General features: G+C 55.4%; 2 protein-coding genes across 2 annotated transcripts in view; both read left to right on the top strand.

Moving 5' to 3' along the window:
- Positions 1 to 2,458: 2,458 nt before the first annotated feature.
- Positions 2,459 to 6,724, top strand: LHX1 (LIM homeobox 1). Its single transcript, XM_075559272.1, has 5 exons — positions 2,459 to 2,628; positions 4,208 to 4,434; positions 4,554 to 4,831; positions 5,895 to 6,060; positions 6,345 to 6,724. Exons 1-5 carry the CDS (start codon positions 2,459 to 2,461, stop codon positions 6,722 to 6,724), a joined length of 1,221 nt encoding a protein of 406 aa, XP_075415387.1.
- Positions 6,725 to 12,623: 5,899 nt separating this feature from the next.
- AATF (apoptosis antagonizing transcription factor) overlaps positions 12,624 to 16,490 on the top strand; it is a 108,803-nt gene continuing 104,936 nt past the window's right edge. Inside the window, exons 1-2 of the mRNA XM_075561454.1 lie at positions 12,624 to 12,884; positions 13,756 to 13,935. Of these exons, the coding sequence (XP_075417569.1) occupies positions 12,794 to 12,884; positions 13,756 to 13,935 (271 nt within the window). The 5' untranslated portion in view covers positions 12,624 to 12,793. The remainder of the gene's footprint in view (positions 12,885 to 13,755; positions 13,936 to 16,490) is intronic.

Here is a 16,490-nt window from a genome sequence, read left to right as displayed (position 1 = left end):
TCTTCGAAGCTATCGTGACCAGGACACCTAGGCCTGGGAAAGTCCTACCCCCTGGGCAATCCTCCTGGGTGTGTATCCCGAGCAAAATTCCAGAGGTTCGCGCCACCCCACCGCCCCCGTCCCGAGGAGACCTTAAAAGGAGGAGCTTGGGGTGGTCTGTGGGCGCTGGTGCCAGCCTGGGCCCTGGCAAGCGGAGGACGGGGTGTCTGTCCATCGCCCGGGCGCCACACTTTCACCCGCAACTTCTCCCGGCGCCCCGGCGACCTCACCGCCTTTTCCCGCCCCCTCCCGTCAGCACCCCCCGCCGGTTTCCCTCCTGGTCTTTTGTTTGTGTTTGTAAAAGGTGTCTCCAGATCACAGTTTTCTCACAGCTTCACGCTTAGGTCGCAACTCCGCGCCCGAGGGGCTCCCCCCCCCCAACTCCTTCCCCTCCCCGCGCAGCACCTCCGGTCCCCGCCCCCACCGGGAAACCGCCGGAATCAACGCTCCGCGAGCGCGCCGCGGGGGACAGACACCCAGGTCCCCTAGAGACCCGGACCCTGTGGACTTTGGATGGATTGGGGGAAGGGAAGGAGGGACAGGCGAGAGGGGGGAGGGACCTTCCGCGGGCAAGCGCCCTGCCCTCAAAGACAGCCGCGCGCTGGGTCGCGGCAAACTTCCAGAAGGGGAAGGAAAGAAAGAAAAAACTAGCAGCCTTGGACTGGCAAAGCCGAGCCTTGCGCCTGGGCCGCCCTGGCTCTCAAACCCACGGGCACCCCAACCCGCGTCAAGGCTCGATCTCGAGTGACACCTCCGCCCCCCACGTCGCCGGGCGACCAGCAGCCCCCGCCCGACCTCGGTCCCTCCCTCGAAGCCACCGCCCTACCGGAGCCAGGGGGGAGCCGGGCACCTCGCCGCCCGCGCAGCGCCGGGCCGCGGGTGCCGCCGCCGCTGATCCTCGAAACGCGGTCTCCCCGCAATCTCCCGGGCCGGGGGGGATGCAGAATGGTTTACAGAGGGACCGCGAGCCGCTGATTGGTCGCCAGCCGCCGTGACGTCGGCGGGCGCTGCATTAAGGCGAGGGGGCTTCCAGAGCTCAGCCAACAGCCCAGAGCAGTGACCGAGCCGCCAGAGCGGGGGAGAGTCGCGCCGGGGCGGAGGACGCGGCCGGGAGATCGGGGACCGAGGGACGCGCGTCCGGGGAGAGGCCACAGCGAGCCGCGGCCCGGCCGGCGACCGCTTCGGCCCGCGCTGAGCCGCTCACGCCGCCGGCCTACTACTGCGGCCGCGGCGTCGGGACCTTTTGGCAAAGCTCTCCAAGCCGCCCCCTCCCCCTGACTCCTCCCGCTACAAAAGAGGGAGACAAAAAAGGCGGGGGGAAGCAGGCTAGCAAGAAAACCCCGATTTGCCACGACAACGACCCAAGAGGGGGGCACAGGGGAGAAAAAAAGAAAGTCGTGCGACTGTGGGGCTGGACGCAGGCCGCCGGCGCGCGGGCCGAGCGATGCGGGGCTGCGCGGCTGGGCGGCCGCGCGTTGTGACTGGAGCCACGAGGCAAGGCCGGGCGCGCTGAGGAGCCAGCGCCTCCCGGAAGGAGCCCCGCTCGGGGAGCGCCGCCCCGGGACACGGAGGCCACGGGGGAGGACGCCGGCCGAGGTGACCGGGCTGGGGCCGTGCGGAGCGAGCGAGCGCACCTGGCAGCGTCGGTCCGGAGTTGGCTCTGCGTCCTCGATCGCCGCACACACTTCTCCGAAAGCGGACCAACCCACGCCACCTCCTCCATTGGCCACCAAGCGCGCCTTTGGCCGCCTCCCCGCGCCCCCCGCCCCGGGCTGGTCCCCGCCCTCGCCTGGCCCAGCGCAGCCGCCCGGCGCGCCCCGACCCGCAGCGCGATGCCCGCCGAGTAGGGGCCCAGGCACCGCCTCTCCAGGTTTTGTTCCGGCCCGACCGCTCGCCAAAAGCCGGGGGCCGCCCGGCGCGAGCGGCCGGCTCGCGGGTCGCAGGCCGCGCTCACACCGGACGAAAGCGGACGCACTTTGACTTCTGACAGCTCTACCTCAAGCCCGCCACAACTCCCGGGCGCCGTCCCAGCAGCCCGAGCTCGCCGCCGGCCGCGCGCTGCTCCGCTTCTCCGCTCCGTTCCCTTCCCGCCGCCCTGCTCCGCTACCTGCGCTCCTCCGCCGGCTCCGCCAAGAAGGGAGACGCCGCTCCCGCTCCCCGAGCTGCGGCGGCGCGGCTCAGCCTGGGGCCCCGGGACTCGGCGGCCGAGCGCTGCCCCAAGGCCCCCCCGCGCCCCCATCCCGGGTGCCGCGCCTCAGGTCCCGCGGGCCGGGAGAGGGCTCACACCGCCGTGTGGGGCTCCTTCTTCTTGGAGGGTTGGGGGAGTTCGCGCACGTCGTCCTCGGGAGGCAGCCCGTCGGCTCGACCTGCCCCTCGCCCTCCGGGTCTCCGCGCCCCCACCTCGACCAAACCAAAGACCATGGTGCACTGTGCCGGCTGCAAAAGGCCCATCCTGGACCGCTTCCTCTTGAACGTGCTGGACAGGGCCTGGCACGTCAAGTGCGTCCAGTGCTGCGAATGTAAATGCAACCTGACCGAGAAGTGCTTCTCCCGCGAAGGCAAGCTCTACTGCAAGAACGACTTTTTCCGGTAAGTGCTGCCCGGCCAGGCGAGCCCGCCTCTCTCGGATGCCGCGCGGCCTCTGGAGAGGCCCACCAGCTGGAGCACGGCCGGCCGAGACGCCAGCCTACTTGCGTCCTGGGAACTGTGCGTCTGGGGCTGGCTGCACGTGCCTAGGAAGAACGGGTCTGAGCCCACCTCGACCCGGCCCAGAAGCCCCCTCCAAGCTGGGCAGGAGGCAGGGCAGCTGGGGCCTGAGCTCTCCAGCAAGCCTCCCCTCCCAGCTGAGCCCTGGACGCTCCGTTGGGGGGGAGGGAGCTTGGCGGGAAGGGTGCCTGCACCCCACCCCGCCCCGCCCCGCCCCTGCTCTGGTCTCTGAGCGTGGGTCTGGCCCGCGACCGCACTGTCGCCTGCCATGAGCCCTAGAATGCAGCCTCTGGGACAGCAAGTTTTCTCCCGTCGCCGGCTGCCGAGGTTGGCGGGTGCCGCCGGGCGAAAGGTCTGTGTGACCGCTCAAAGGCACCACCAGGGTCGAGGCGCCCAGCGCTCCGGAACCCCAGGAAACCTCCCAGACCAGGTGGCCCCACCAGGAGGTCGCCTGCTCCTCCTCCTTGCAGCAGTTTCATTGTATTCACTGAAAGCCCCTCTCTCGCCCACTCACCTACACAAACACCCAGAAGAAAAGGCCCACCAGGGAAGTGTGATTCCCTTGGGTGGAGGTCAGCTCGACGCTCATTTCAGCAGATTGGGGTTCTGCTCTGCTCCCTGTGTCAGAATCGACTCGATGGCAGTGGGTCTAGTTTTTGTTTCTGTCTCTCTCTGTCTCTGTCTCTCTCTAAGTTTGTGGCGTTTGTGGGTGGGTGGGTGGGTAAGTGGGGGTATATTCGAAATTACCTAGGCCACTTTGCCCAGAGGCCTAGGCTGGTCCCCTCGGCCTCTCCTCAGGGCGTGTGGCTCTGGAGGGGTGGGGTTGGGATTATGAAGGTTGCACAGGAGGGAGGCAGGGTGGCAGGAGTTTCTGAGAACCAGAGCTTGGTGGGTTACTAAGGCCTGGCTCCAGCAAAGCATGTCGAGGCGCCTAGAATCAGGTTGGCCCCTGCCCCGCTGCACCTTCCGGGCGCCCCTGGTGTCCTAGTTAGTTCCCCCCCCCCCAGGCGGGCGGGGTGGGATCAGGCCACTGGGGTCTGTGCGCCCACCCTTCACTGTGAGAGAGAGCCCAACTCTGGGAGAGAAGAGCAGCGCTGAGGGTGCGCGTTTACCCAGGCCGCCTGAATGCACTGTCCTCCGAATCTAAAGAGAAATAAGTTTCCCGTTCACCGCTCGCCTCCTCCCCACCAGTGCTTTCTTCCTCTGGGATAGATAACGCGGGCGGGGACCCTCGCCTCAACCCTATGTGTCTCTTCTGCGACTTGGCTTTGGTGCCCGCCTTCCGCTCCTGCCTCTTCACCGCTTAACCGCCCATCCTCTTTTCCTTCCCCTTCCCTTCTCCCCGCTCCTTTCTCTGTCTTCTCCCCTCCCTTCCCCTCCTTCCTTCCCGTTTACCTCTCCCGCTCTCCTTCCTCCTGGCTTCTATCTCTCCCTGCCCCTCGCCAACCCGGTTCCCCTGCAGGTGTTTCGGTACCAAATGCGCTGGCTGCTCCCAGGGCATCTCCCCTAGCGACCTGGTGCGGAGGGCGCGAAGCAAAGTGTTTCACCTGAACTGTTTTACCTGCATGATGTGTAACAAGCAACTCTCCACGGGCGAGGAGCTGTACATCATCGACGAGAACAAGTTTGTCTGCAAAGAAGATTACCTAAGCAACAGCAGTGTCGCCAAAGAGAACAGCCTCCACTCGGGTGAGCCTCCAGGTCGCGGCTCCCTAGGGGCGGGGAGGGTCCTGAGAGACGTGGCCTCACCCAGGCCGCCGGCGCCGCCGCCGCTGCTCACCTGCCGGCCCTCCCTTCACTCTCCCCAGCCACCACGGGCAGCGATCCCAGTTTGTCTCCAGACTCCCAAGACCCGTCGCAGGACGATGCCAAGGACTCGGAGAGCGCCAACGTGTCGGACAAGGAAGGGGGCAGCAACGAGAATGACGACCAGAATCTGGGTGCCAAGCGGCGGGGCCCGCGCACCACCATCAAAGCCAAGCAGCTGGAGACGCTGAAGGCTGCCTTTGCCGCCACGCCCAAGCCCACGCGCCACATCCGTGAGCAGCTGGCCCAGGAGACCGGCCTCAACATGCGGGTCATACAGGTCAGGACCTGCGTGCGCCACGTCTGGGGAGGGGGGGAGCTTGGGTGTGGGTGGGGGACTAGGAGGAAGACGCAGATACACCAAGGGCACACACCCCCACCTGAAGCCCAGACGCTAGAGCACCAGAAAACCCCAAAGCCGCTGGGCTGTTGCTTTCCAGCTCCACAGAGGTGACACCAGCGGGGGAGGGTGAGCTCAGTAGGAGGTTAGAGGAGAGGACGCTGTTGGACACCCCAGGGAGAACTGGGACCCCACCATCAGCATGATCTGCATCGCCCCCTCTGTCTGCGGGAGGAGCCGGGAAGTCCGTGGGCACACAGGAGGTGACACCTTCCCTGCTTCTGTGTTCCTAACTTCTGTCCCTATCCCTAACTGTATGGGTCCCTTGTCCCAGAGTACAGACTAGGTGCTCATCCTGGGTGGGGAGAGAAGGCGGGGTGTATGTGTGTGTGTGTGTGTGTGTGTGTGTGTCTGCAGGCAGTTCTGCGCGGAAGTGTGCTGGGCATGATGAGGGCGTGAGGCTGCGTGGGCTTCCCTTTGCCAGAGTATCCCAGACACAGGCTGGCAGGTTCTGCCTGTGAGGTGGTGGAAGGAGAGTTGGTGTCCAGAGTGGTGGTGCCTGGGAGGCCCAGAGTCCACGTGCAGGTGTGCCCTTTGACCTCTGGGAAGTTGCATGTTGTGTCCCCGGAGGCTGTAGTGAAAATGTTTGGGGGGAGTGAGTGTGAAAATGAGCTGTGGGATTTGAGTATTGATGTGGGATGGAGCACCAACCGGAGTCTGGATCCAGGTCTTAGGCCACTATCGTGGAGCACCTAGACACTGCACAAGGGAAGCTGTGTGTGACGTAGGCTAGAGGAGGCTGAGTGTGTGTGTGTGTGTGTGTGTGTGTGTGTGTGTGTGCAGCCCTCGGAAAGCGGTGACCATGATCATTAGAAACAACAGGGCGACATTCTGCCCAGGGTCCACACACACGTAGATTACACACACACACACAGCCAGGCAGGTAGGGGTGAGAGGCCAGCTGCGCGCCCAGGGTTCAGGGGCTATTCCTGGTGTCCTTCAGGTCTGGTTCCAGAACCGGCGCTCCAAGGAACGGAGGATGAAGCAGCTGAGTGCGTTGGGCGCCCGGCGCCACGCCTTCTTTCGCAGCCCGAGGCGGATGCGGCCGCTGGTGGACCGCCTGGAGCCGGGCGAGCTCCTCCCCAATGGCCCCTTCTCCTTCTACGGAGGTGGGTGCGCGCCAGGCTGCTGCTAGTGGCTTCGCTGGAAGCGGGTGGCGCGCGCGGGAGGCACATCTCTCTTTCTACCAAGAAAGGGGGAGTGGGGACCAAGAGGGGGCAGCCCAAGGAATAATTCCCAGGGAGGTGGGGGACCCCCGGGCCGTCCGAGGCCCCTAGCAGGTGGTGGACCGCGGGCGGGGGGGGGGGGGGAGTCGTTCCGGTGAGCAAACCCAGCCTCCTGGCTCCTCCCTGGTCCCCAGACTGACCGGTCCTGACCTCCCCACATCCTGCAGATTACCAGAGCGAGTACTACGGCCCCGGGGGCAACTACGACTTCTTCCCGCAAGGTCCCCCGTCCTCGCAGGCCCAGACGCCAGTGGACCTGCCCTTCGTGCCGTCGTCCGGGCCGTCCGGGACACCGTTGGGCGGGCTGGAGCACCCGCTTCCAGGCCACCACCCGTCCAGCGAGGCGCAGCGCTTCACCGACATCCTGGCGCATCCCCCGGGAGACTCGCCGAGCCCTGAGCCCAGCCTGCCAGGGCCCCTGCACTCCATGTCCGCCGAGGTCTTCGGACCCAGCCCACCTTTCTCCTCGCTTTCGGTCAATGGCGGGGCGAGTTACGGCAACCATTTGTCCCACCCCCCCGAAATGAACGAGGCTGCTGTGTGGTAGCGGGTTTCGCCTGGTTTGCTGCGCTTGTGGTTGTACAGAAATGAACCTTTATTTAAGAAAAAGAAAAAAACATGAAAAACAAAGTCCTCCCCACCTTTTTCCATCCTTGGGGACCGCTCACTACCGGCTTGGGAGACAGGATGGGGAAGGGGGACAAGAACTAGGATCCAAATCCACCTGGAGGCGGGTCTGGGTCTGCTTGCTGGCGGGAAAGGTGCAGGTCTGGGGCTCCCACCGGGACCCCGACCCTGGAAGAGACCCCACGGGCGTGCGTGCCTGGGCCACAGGGCGGTGGCGGGTGACAGTCAGCGGTGACGGTGACGCCGGGAGTCGCGGGGAGGGAAGCTGCAAGGCTCGGACCAGTGAGGGCGGAGAAACCGCCAGCGCCCAGAACGGCCGGGAGGGTTCTGACTGGGAAGAGCCCGCTTAGTGTTCTCAGTGCAGCCACAGCGACCACAAACTCTCATAGCTTCAGAACCGCCGACCTGCTGCGCATCAGGTGGGACTATATATATATATATATATATTTTGTCTATCTGGGTTTTTTTGTTTTCTTTTGTTTTTGCCAAAATTGCAAAATTCTAAATGTAAAGCCCTCAGTATCAACTCTTCTACCTTCACAAAACTCTCCAACACACTTAATGCAGATAAACACGCAGACACACTAGTTAGAACCAGTTCCAGCCAGACCTCTCACTAAAATGACTTGAACATTAGCTGTACAAGAAAAGTATTCTACCTTCACACACTCCAAGTTAAAAAAAAGACTATTGAACTAAAAACAGTCAACTGTTTACGTATAATGTTAAATTCAGGAGTTCAGTGTTTTACTAATCTATCCTGTTTTGAAACCTCTTGTTCAAGGACAAAATGTTTTGAGCAATCAACCAAAATTGTTCCTTTTCTTTTTCTGTAGATGTTCTGACAGATTTGCAGGGCTTTCAGCTCACTGTGCTAGTATGTAAAAAAAAAAAGGTGTTGTTTACACGAGGCAAAGAGAAAATTCAGTCAGTTGCCAAATAGAATAACTAGAGCACAAATACTGTAAAGGTGCCTGGCACCAGCGACCTGAGAAAGTCTTTAAAAACAAACAAAAAAGTGTTACAAGGTTTAAAAAAAATCTTTGCTAATTTTTAGTCCTGTTGAACATACATGGAATTGTTAATAATGACTTATATAGACCCACACAGGTTTTATTTTTGTGTCTTTAAAATAAAAGTCCAAAATATTTAAATTTTATGGTCAAATATGCAGTCAACAGCTGCTACTTTTTTCCTTTATATATTAAATTTCTCATATGTCTTTTATTGTTCGAATAAACCTAAGCTCGTGTGACCTCCAGTGCATATTAGACCATTCACTGTATGAAAGAAAACATGTTGAATAAATTTGTGAGTTTTTAATAAAAATAGAAAACCCGATGTTTAGATAATCAGTGTGTTATTTTGTAATTTAATGACTGAAAGGAGAGGGTGGGGGGACCCCATGGTCCCTCCTCAAGTCTTCAGGAGGGAGAGAGAGGTGATGGATCCATTTTTGCCTTGGTTGTGTGGCTGAACCGCCTCAGCTATTGCGAGCAGAGCTTTTATCTGTGATCTCCTGCTGTTATTAACTACAGATTTGCATTCTGTGGGTTTAACTGATACAGTTGAGGAGATGTTTGCTGATAAGTGAATATAAAATTGGAAATAGAGAGCAAATCCATGGCTGAAAATGAGTGGTCCAGGTTGTGATTAGGTAAGAGATCCAGTGCATCCCTAAATGGAAAACCGGGCTTGTGAATGCCAAATTGTAAATATCTAGTCAGAGGTGATCTTTTTCTCCATCTACAATTCATTTCCCATAGATAATCCTGCTTCCTAATTTGGTGCTTTGAAAGATAACGTAAAATGGATGTACAGTACAGGGAGAAATGAAATACTTTAATCCCTATTGACAGAGCTGAGATGACAGCGTTGTTTTAGAGTTTTTGTTACATTTGAAGTTCCCCAGAAGGGAAAAAAAAAAATTTTTGCCAGGCACAAGATCCCTGTTAAGTTTCTCCGGAAGATGAATATAAATAAGCAATATAGCAATACAATTTCCATTGCGAGTTGCCAATAGGTTCTGAAAACCAGTTCAATCCCTCCCAAGCCTTCATTAGATATGGAAGGAATTGAAATATTCCATCTACTATGAAATAGGTGGGTGGGAGTGTCTGAGTGGGGGTTAACATCAGGTACTGTTACAGCGCCAGGATGTCTCCTCCGAATCTCCTAGGACGCGGTCTGGTTTCGTCCTTTCCTTATTTTGGAAATGAGAAGTTTGTACGTCAAAGGGTATGTCATTTACAGTGCTGTTTTCATACTTTGTGCAGACGCCTCCAAGTTTCTCTTTCCTGCGGAGAACGTTTCAAAATAAGAGATCTTTCCCTGCGCCCGTGTGACTGCCCCTCTATCAGCGGGGAGGGGGGACATCAGGGAGGACTCCGAGCCGAGCCGCGTTCTGTCCAAAATGGAAATGCATGAAATACGGGAGACTTTCGAAATCCCTGGCCTCTGCAGACAGCTCCTTCCATTACCTGTTTTCTATGCACCCCCTGGACTGGCCAGTCGTTTGCTCTTTGAGCGTTTATATACATTCAAACCAGACTCGCTTAAAGAGGCCTCATCGCCTTTGAGAGAGATTCGCTTCCCCCGACGTCTGCGCCTCGGGAGGCTGCATTTCCCTAGCCCGGCAGCTGGATTCTTTAGCAGCTTTCTGGCCGCCCCGCGCCTCCACGAAGGTGGCGGAGTTGGGCGCCCCGGCTGAATCCAGTCTCCTCGCCCACCCGGCGGCGGCGGCCGCCTTTCCCTTCGGCTCGGGATCCGAAACCCTGGCCAAGGCCCGAACAGGTGGCCGCGCTCAGCAGTCCAATTTGGAAGGGAAGGCCGGGAGGAGGAGGTTCAGAAGCCGCCCAGACTGTCGGCCCCGTCGGAGCTGCACTGCCCATCTCTGGGTCGGAGGTGCGGGCCAACGCGGCGGCTTCCCGGAGCCGCGGAGCCAGGAGCTCGCTCCCCCTGGGAGGCGCTGGGGGCGGAGGGGGACGTCCCAGCGGTCCCCTCCCTTACGCCCCGGGAGAGCAGCCTCAGCCCGGTCTCTCCTCGTGGTCATTTGAAAGCCGTCTCCCGATGCCTCCCCCACCTGCCCTGGGGTTCCCACGGCGGGGAGCCACCATCTGCTCGGGCTAAAGCGCTGAAGCCCACCCACCCAGCCCCTCCAAACTGGTGGAGACTTGGGCGGGGAAGGAGCGTGTCGTGGAGAGCCAGGGTGGGCATGACCTGGGGCCTGAGAGGAGAGACAGGGCTGAATTTGGTCCCCTCACCAAACTCTTGAAACCCCTACCTCTGTGGGACCATGAGGGAAGGGCTGCTACCTCCCTCTAGTCCTCTGCCACCTCTACAGCCTCCTGCCCCTGTGTCGGTCCTGGGCGGTAGGCAGAGACTGTGAACCAGAAGACTACCCTCTGACTCCTCTGGCAGGACTCCTCATCTCCTCCCTGAGCCCAGTCAGGGATTATTTCTGCCAGGGAAGCAGTCTGCAATCTCCCCCCAGCCCCTAACACCGCCCCCCCACCCCGCCGTCCATTCCCACCAGCCATCCTCCACAGGATCTCAGGAAACTAGAATGCTGGTGGAGAGGGGGGTCTGATAGTCCTGCCCTGTGTCTCAACTTCAGGTTTTAGATTCTTTCCTTTTTCTTCCACTCCTAGGCACCCTTTCTTATCATCAGCGTGGGGTAAGTGAGGGCGGGGGGGGGGAGGGGGGGAGCATTTTGGGTATGGGGTGTACAGAGTTGGAGTTGACTCCATAGCAGTGCTTTTTTTCTTCTTCTTCTGGGAATTGCATGTGACAGGAGAGGGGTGGTCCATTTCAAGGAGGCTTCCTGAGTCCGTGGGACCAGGACAGGACAGGAAGAGTAGGTGAGCAGATATAAAACATTTTCAGGTGGTTGTGTGGGTAGTTCAGCTCAGCCTGAGAATCATCAAGCACTGATCTCGGTTTGCATAATAGCTCAGAGGTGGTCTCTGCCCCAGTCTCACCTCCCTTCCCTCTTCTCTTTACTCCAGGGCAGATTTCTAAGCATGATTCATGTCCTTAGTCACAAATGGAAAGGATAGGGGGAGAATGGTTTCTTGAATGTGGGGTGGGGGGTGGAAGAAACAGTTTTATTCTTTGCTGGGGGTGGTAATTGTTGTAGCTTGGGATGCACACTGCTGCTCTGGAGGCTCCCAGTGCAAGCACCGGGGTTCAATGACGGTATAAGTCAAAAGAAGAAATCATCCCACCTGGGTTTCGTGGACAGTGGTTTTCTTGCCTGAATCCCCTGCCTACAGTACCCTGTCCTAGTCTTCATTCTTCAAGAGCCACCTGGAAGGGGAACACGGGACAGGACACACTAAAGTGCTGGTCTCTAGTCCCTCTTGACCATCAGGGCATAGGAAGACAGGGACCTGCATATCCCTTGGATCACACAGGATAGTCTGAGGAGTTGAGGGTTCCTCAATCCCCAGGATGCTTAGTTGTGGGATCCAACTGGCCTGGGTTGAACCCAAAAAGGGGCACCGCCAGAGTGCACCCCTAAAATCTTTTCTCTGGGGGTTTTAGGTCCCTACAGGCTATCTCAAACAGACAGTGGAAGAATAGAGCACTTGGCACTCAACTTATCATTCGTTATTGCAGTTTCTGTTCACATTGCAGTTCTGTTCCTTAGGCCGCTCCCCATCAGGACAGCCTCTAACTTACTCATCTTTCTATCTCATCTAGCAGTGCCTGACATATAGAAGGCAGCCAGGGAAATGCTTGATGAAGGAAGGCCAATGTAAAGGGATTGTATCTTTCTGTGTGTCTGAATGCAAGTCAGTATATCTTATGAAGACTTTGTGCTTGGAGTCTCTTTCCCCCTAATGGCAGACCTGAATTTTCCCGGCTTTTTACACCAGTTTCAAGTGTCTGACCATTTAGTCTTTGAACAGCAAAGGCATTCATATCTAGGGGGATGCCCCTGTTAAGACTACTTCAAGAAGCTAGCAACAACTGATTTTTAATGTTTAATTATGGACAACCATATTGCTGTTTGTTGTTGTCAGGTGCCATTCTGGCCCATAGTCACCGTATGCACCATAGAACACAAGGTGACACTGCCCAGTCCTGAACCATCCTCTTCATTGTTACTATGTTTGAACCCATACGTCATGCTTGGTAGAGAGACCACGAAAGTGAGGACCCTTTTAATAAAAGGCGCCCGAAGTCCTCTGAACACTTACAATACTCAACCCTAGCGGTTCATGTGCTTAGACTCCCAAGCCCAAACCCAAACCTCTCTGCCATCTAGGGTCTAGGATTGAGTAGGACTGCCCTGTGGCTTTCTGAGATTGTAATTCCTTACGGGAGTGGAATGGTTCATTTTTTTTCTCTGCAGAGCGGCTGATGGTTTCAAACTGCCGACCTTACAGTTAGGACTCGCTTAACCCACGACACCACCAGAGCTTCTCCAAATTGGCAAAGGCCAAATCTGCTTTTTTGGTGCAAGTCTGTGCTGACCCCTCCTTCCCAAATAAACCACCACGGTTTACGGCTGCATTGCACTTTTTTTTTTTTTTTTGCACTTTATTTGTAAGAAAGTCTCACATAAATCTTGTCGCATATTTTGTGATGAGCCGCCGGCCGCGCGCACCGCAATTTTCTGCTAAGCGCGGCCCGCGGCCCGCGGCCAGGAGCCCTTGCGCGCTCCCGCACTACCCAACACGCCTCATTCGACGCACGCGCACTCGCACGCGCACGCGCACTCGCGCCGGCCGCCGACAATCCCTCCAGCGTTCCGCGCGCTTCCGCCTTCATTTTAGCAACGCTCGTAGTGACGCACAAGCCCCGCCCCTTTTAGTACGGCTCCCGGAAGTTGCCAGCGCCGAGTTGGGCGCCGGGTTCTCCGCGGTCCCTGGCTGTGTTGGGGGACTAGTCGCGGGGCCGGCGGGCCCGGCGGGAACCGAGCGTCAGGGTTGGGGTTCGGCTACAGATTCACGTGCGCGAAGCTGACCGAGACCTGGTGACAATGGCGGGGCCGCAGCCTCTGGCGCTGCAGCTGGAACAGCTGCTGAACCCGCGACCGCGCGAGGCGGATCCTGAGGCCGACCTAGAGGAGGGTGAGGCCCGACTGGGGCAAGCCACGTGCGAGCCTGGGGTCGCGTGGCGGGGCTGGCCGTGGGCCTCGCCTGTTCTCCCGCCCCTGGCGCGCAGAGAAGCTGCCACGCGTGGAGTTTGCTCCCGGGGCCCGGGCGGGAGCTGGGCTCTTTTCGACACGCACTCGCCAGCCTCGGTTCTCGGGTGGGCGGAGCATCCGGGAACTGTGGGCGCAGAGCCGGTTCTGGATGGAGGGCTGTTGGCGGGGAGCCAGAGCCGGTTGGGATTTGGAAATTATCCTTTAGGAATGGGGGCGCGGGAGGAGGTCTCAATAGTTTCTTCCCTAGCTGCCCGGAAAACTTGTTTAAGATCAAAGAAAGATGTAAAATTCCTTGTGGCTATTTAAGCCTCTTTGGGCCTCAAGACCCTTGCTCTCGGGCTAAATGAAACAGGTGTTTTAGGCAGCTGTTCCAGGTGTAACAGAGCGTTCCTTCTTTAGAGTTGGGAAGAGGGGAACTAAGGAGAGAGAACTGAGTGCTGGCCCGTGCCTTCGAAATACCCCCTTGGTCCCTTGGAGGAAATGGTGCTGTCCCGCTAGGATAACCGCAGGAAAATTTCTGAGAGGTGGGGGCAGGTTTGCTAGCTACATTTGAGGGTCTGCCCCTTACGACAGCGGAATTGGCCTAGTTTTGACTGATGCAAGGCATAAAACTAACTCACCAACTTTCTGTTCAGGTGAGGGGTCCGCCTTGGGAAGTAGTGTGTTCCCTGGTCTTGCAAGTTAGCGGGGATTTTAGAATGCACATTTAAGCTTCAGATGAAGGGGTTGACTTGGGCTCTTATTAAAGTGGTTTTAATTTGGAGATCCTGATGACTTTTCCCGCTGCCCTACAGCCACTGCTGCCAGAGTGATTGACAGGTTTGATGAAGGGGAAGATGATGTACTGGCAGTGGGTAGCATTAGAAAGCTGGCATCAACCTCCTTGGACTCGGACAAAAGATATTCTGGCAAGACCACCTCCAGAAAAGCTTGGAAGGAAGACCACTGGGAGCAGACTCTGCCAGGCTCATCTGGTAAGTAGACATCCTTGCATGATTCTCTTTCTGAATTTGTAAGTGTGCAGAGGGCAGGGGAAGGTGATCTCTCAAGACTAAGCTGTGCGCCCTTGTTATTTTAGGGGAGACCCTTGGTTTTGGCACTAGAAAGGGCCTTTGAGGTAACTTAATTTCACTTCATAAGGAATCTAAAACCTAGAGTTGCTAAACACCTTATTCAGACTAACAGTTCACCTTAAAAGGAAGGGGAATGTATATTGTATATTTTTAAATGCCGTGAGTTTAAAAAGCGTGGTATCTGATGAGAATGCTGAGAATCTTGGGTTAGGGCCCCTTTCTTTGGATTTTTTCAGTTCTTGCCATTGAGCATAGTATTAGTTATTTGTGAAACTTTTTTTTTTTAACCATTGTAAAAGTAAAACAATCCCCTTCCCCTTTTCCCTACAAGAGAGGAGGGTGTGAGGATGTGAACTTAGGCCTTTGAAGCACTGTTAAGTTTCTCAATGTGGAAGAAGGGGCTGGCTCTGGTGATTTGGGCAGGTGCCGTTTGCTTTCCTTTGGAGAGGTCAGCAGCAAGTACCATATTGAGAACTCCTAGACATCATGGAGGAACTTGTCCTTCAGGATATGTCTAGGATTTAGGCCTTGGTATAGCTCTAGCAGCTCCTAATAGCTGCCTCCCATGGTCTTTGCCTATAGAGGCTGATACTAGGATCAAGGAGGAGATAAAGATGATAATATTCATTGAACTGCCACCAACTGTCAGGCTTGATAGTAAACCTTTTTTTTACATTTCATTGGCACATAATTTACATATACCATTCAATAGTTGAGACATTCATTCATACCACGGAGAATTGTAGATGGTAAACTAAGTTCTAAGTCCCTAAGACACAGCGTCCTCAAAAAATGCCTCTTTACTAGCATTATATATGGCATCTAATTTAATTCTCTAGCCTTATGAAGGTACTATTTATTCCCAATTTACAAGTAAGGAAATTGAGGGACGGGTTGACTCTGTCACGTGTTAAGGGCCATACAGCTGGTAAGCAGAAGAGTTGGGATTCAGATGAAGGATATCTGATTCCAAGACCTCGAGTCCCCCCACTGCTCTGTGTGAATGTGTCTTAGTCTGAGAGTCAGCAAGCATTTGAAGAATTGAGAAGGTTCTTGCTTTTAGTTGTTGTATTTATGTTTCTGATGGCCTTGTATGTATACTGTGATGGATATAAAGAAGTACTGCAGACGTATTGACCCATCATGTTTCATAAGGTGTCATATTGAAGAAAATTGTGGGTAATTGGTCCCCTAATTGATCATTGTTTGTTGCTATACATGTGGCCTGCAGGTTCTTTTAAGGGAGAGATGGGACGATCAATGAAGACAACTGAGTGTCAGGTGATACCTGAGCAGACTTTAATGGGGCACCTTCACAGGCACTTCACACAGGATCAAGTTCAAACTCTTTCCAAGGATAAAGCACTTCTGGATCATGTCCATGAGCAGTGTTCTAGCCTCCCCTCCAAACACTTGTTCCTGCAGCTGTACACCATCTGTACTTTTGCGGTGCCGCACCTTTGAATGTGGTGTCTCCTCTTTTTCTTCCCCCTTTTTTTGTCTGTTGAGCTATTGCTTATCTGTTTAATAAGGAAAACTGTAATGTGTTCTTTACACAGAGCCATCTCTTGACTCTCCAGGAAGGTTAGGTGGTTCCTTCCCTTTGCACTTCGTAGGTGCTTGTAACCTATTTCTCGGCATGCAGATCCACTATTCTCACCAGCCTCTAAACCCTTCACCAACAAGTTTTATATTCTATTTGTTCTTTGCTTCTAATGAGTCCTTAATAAGTACGTGATACGTTCTGCGTAAGAATATAATAAATAGGGGGGAGGGGAGACTCCGGATAGGGCAAGATATGACAAAATAACTATGTATAAATTACCAAGGGCACATGAGGGAGGGGGGAGAAGGGAGGGAGGGGAAAAAAAAAGAGGACCTGATGCAAGGGGCTTAAGTGGAGAGCAAATGCTTTGATAATGATTGGGGCAGGGAATGTATGGATGTGCTTTATACAATTGATGTATGGATATGTAAGGGTTGTGATAAGAGTTGTATGAGTCCCTAATAAAATGTAAAAAAAGAAAAGAGGAGAAAAAAATGATTAGGGCAAAGAATGTACAGATGTGCTTTATACAATTGATGTATGTATATGTATGGACTGTGATAAGAGTTGTATGAGCCCCTAATAAATTGTTTAAAAAAAACAACAACAAAAATATAATAAATAAGGCTTACTGATGTGATAGAGATTATGCATTGAGTTAGATAATGGTAAATGATGTTTTTCAGATGTGGGTTTGGGAAAACACCCATTGAAGTCTTATCCTTCTTTGTCTGGATGAGATGCGGTGTGTTCCCTGTTGCCTTGTTCACATTCACTTGGCCCACAATTAGCATTTCTCCCTAATCTGGACTGTCTTAACCTTTAAGGTACTTGCACTTCCACCCTGTATTGTAGTTTTCATTGGAGTAGGACCTAGACCCTATAGCTTGCTCATCTTTGCTTCTCCCTC

This window comes from Tenrec ecaudatus, chromosome 10 (genome assembly GCF_050624435.1).
Source record: "Tenrec ecaudatus isolate mTenEca1 chromosome 10, mTenEca1.hap1, whole genome shotgun sequence".
Taxonomy (NCBI): domain Eukaryota; kingdom Metazoa; phylum Chordata; class Mammalia; order Afrosoricida; family Tenrecidae; genus Tenrec; species Tenrec ecaudatus.
This window is presented reverse-complemented; position numbering and strand designations above follow the sequence as displayed.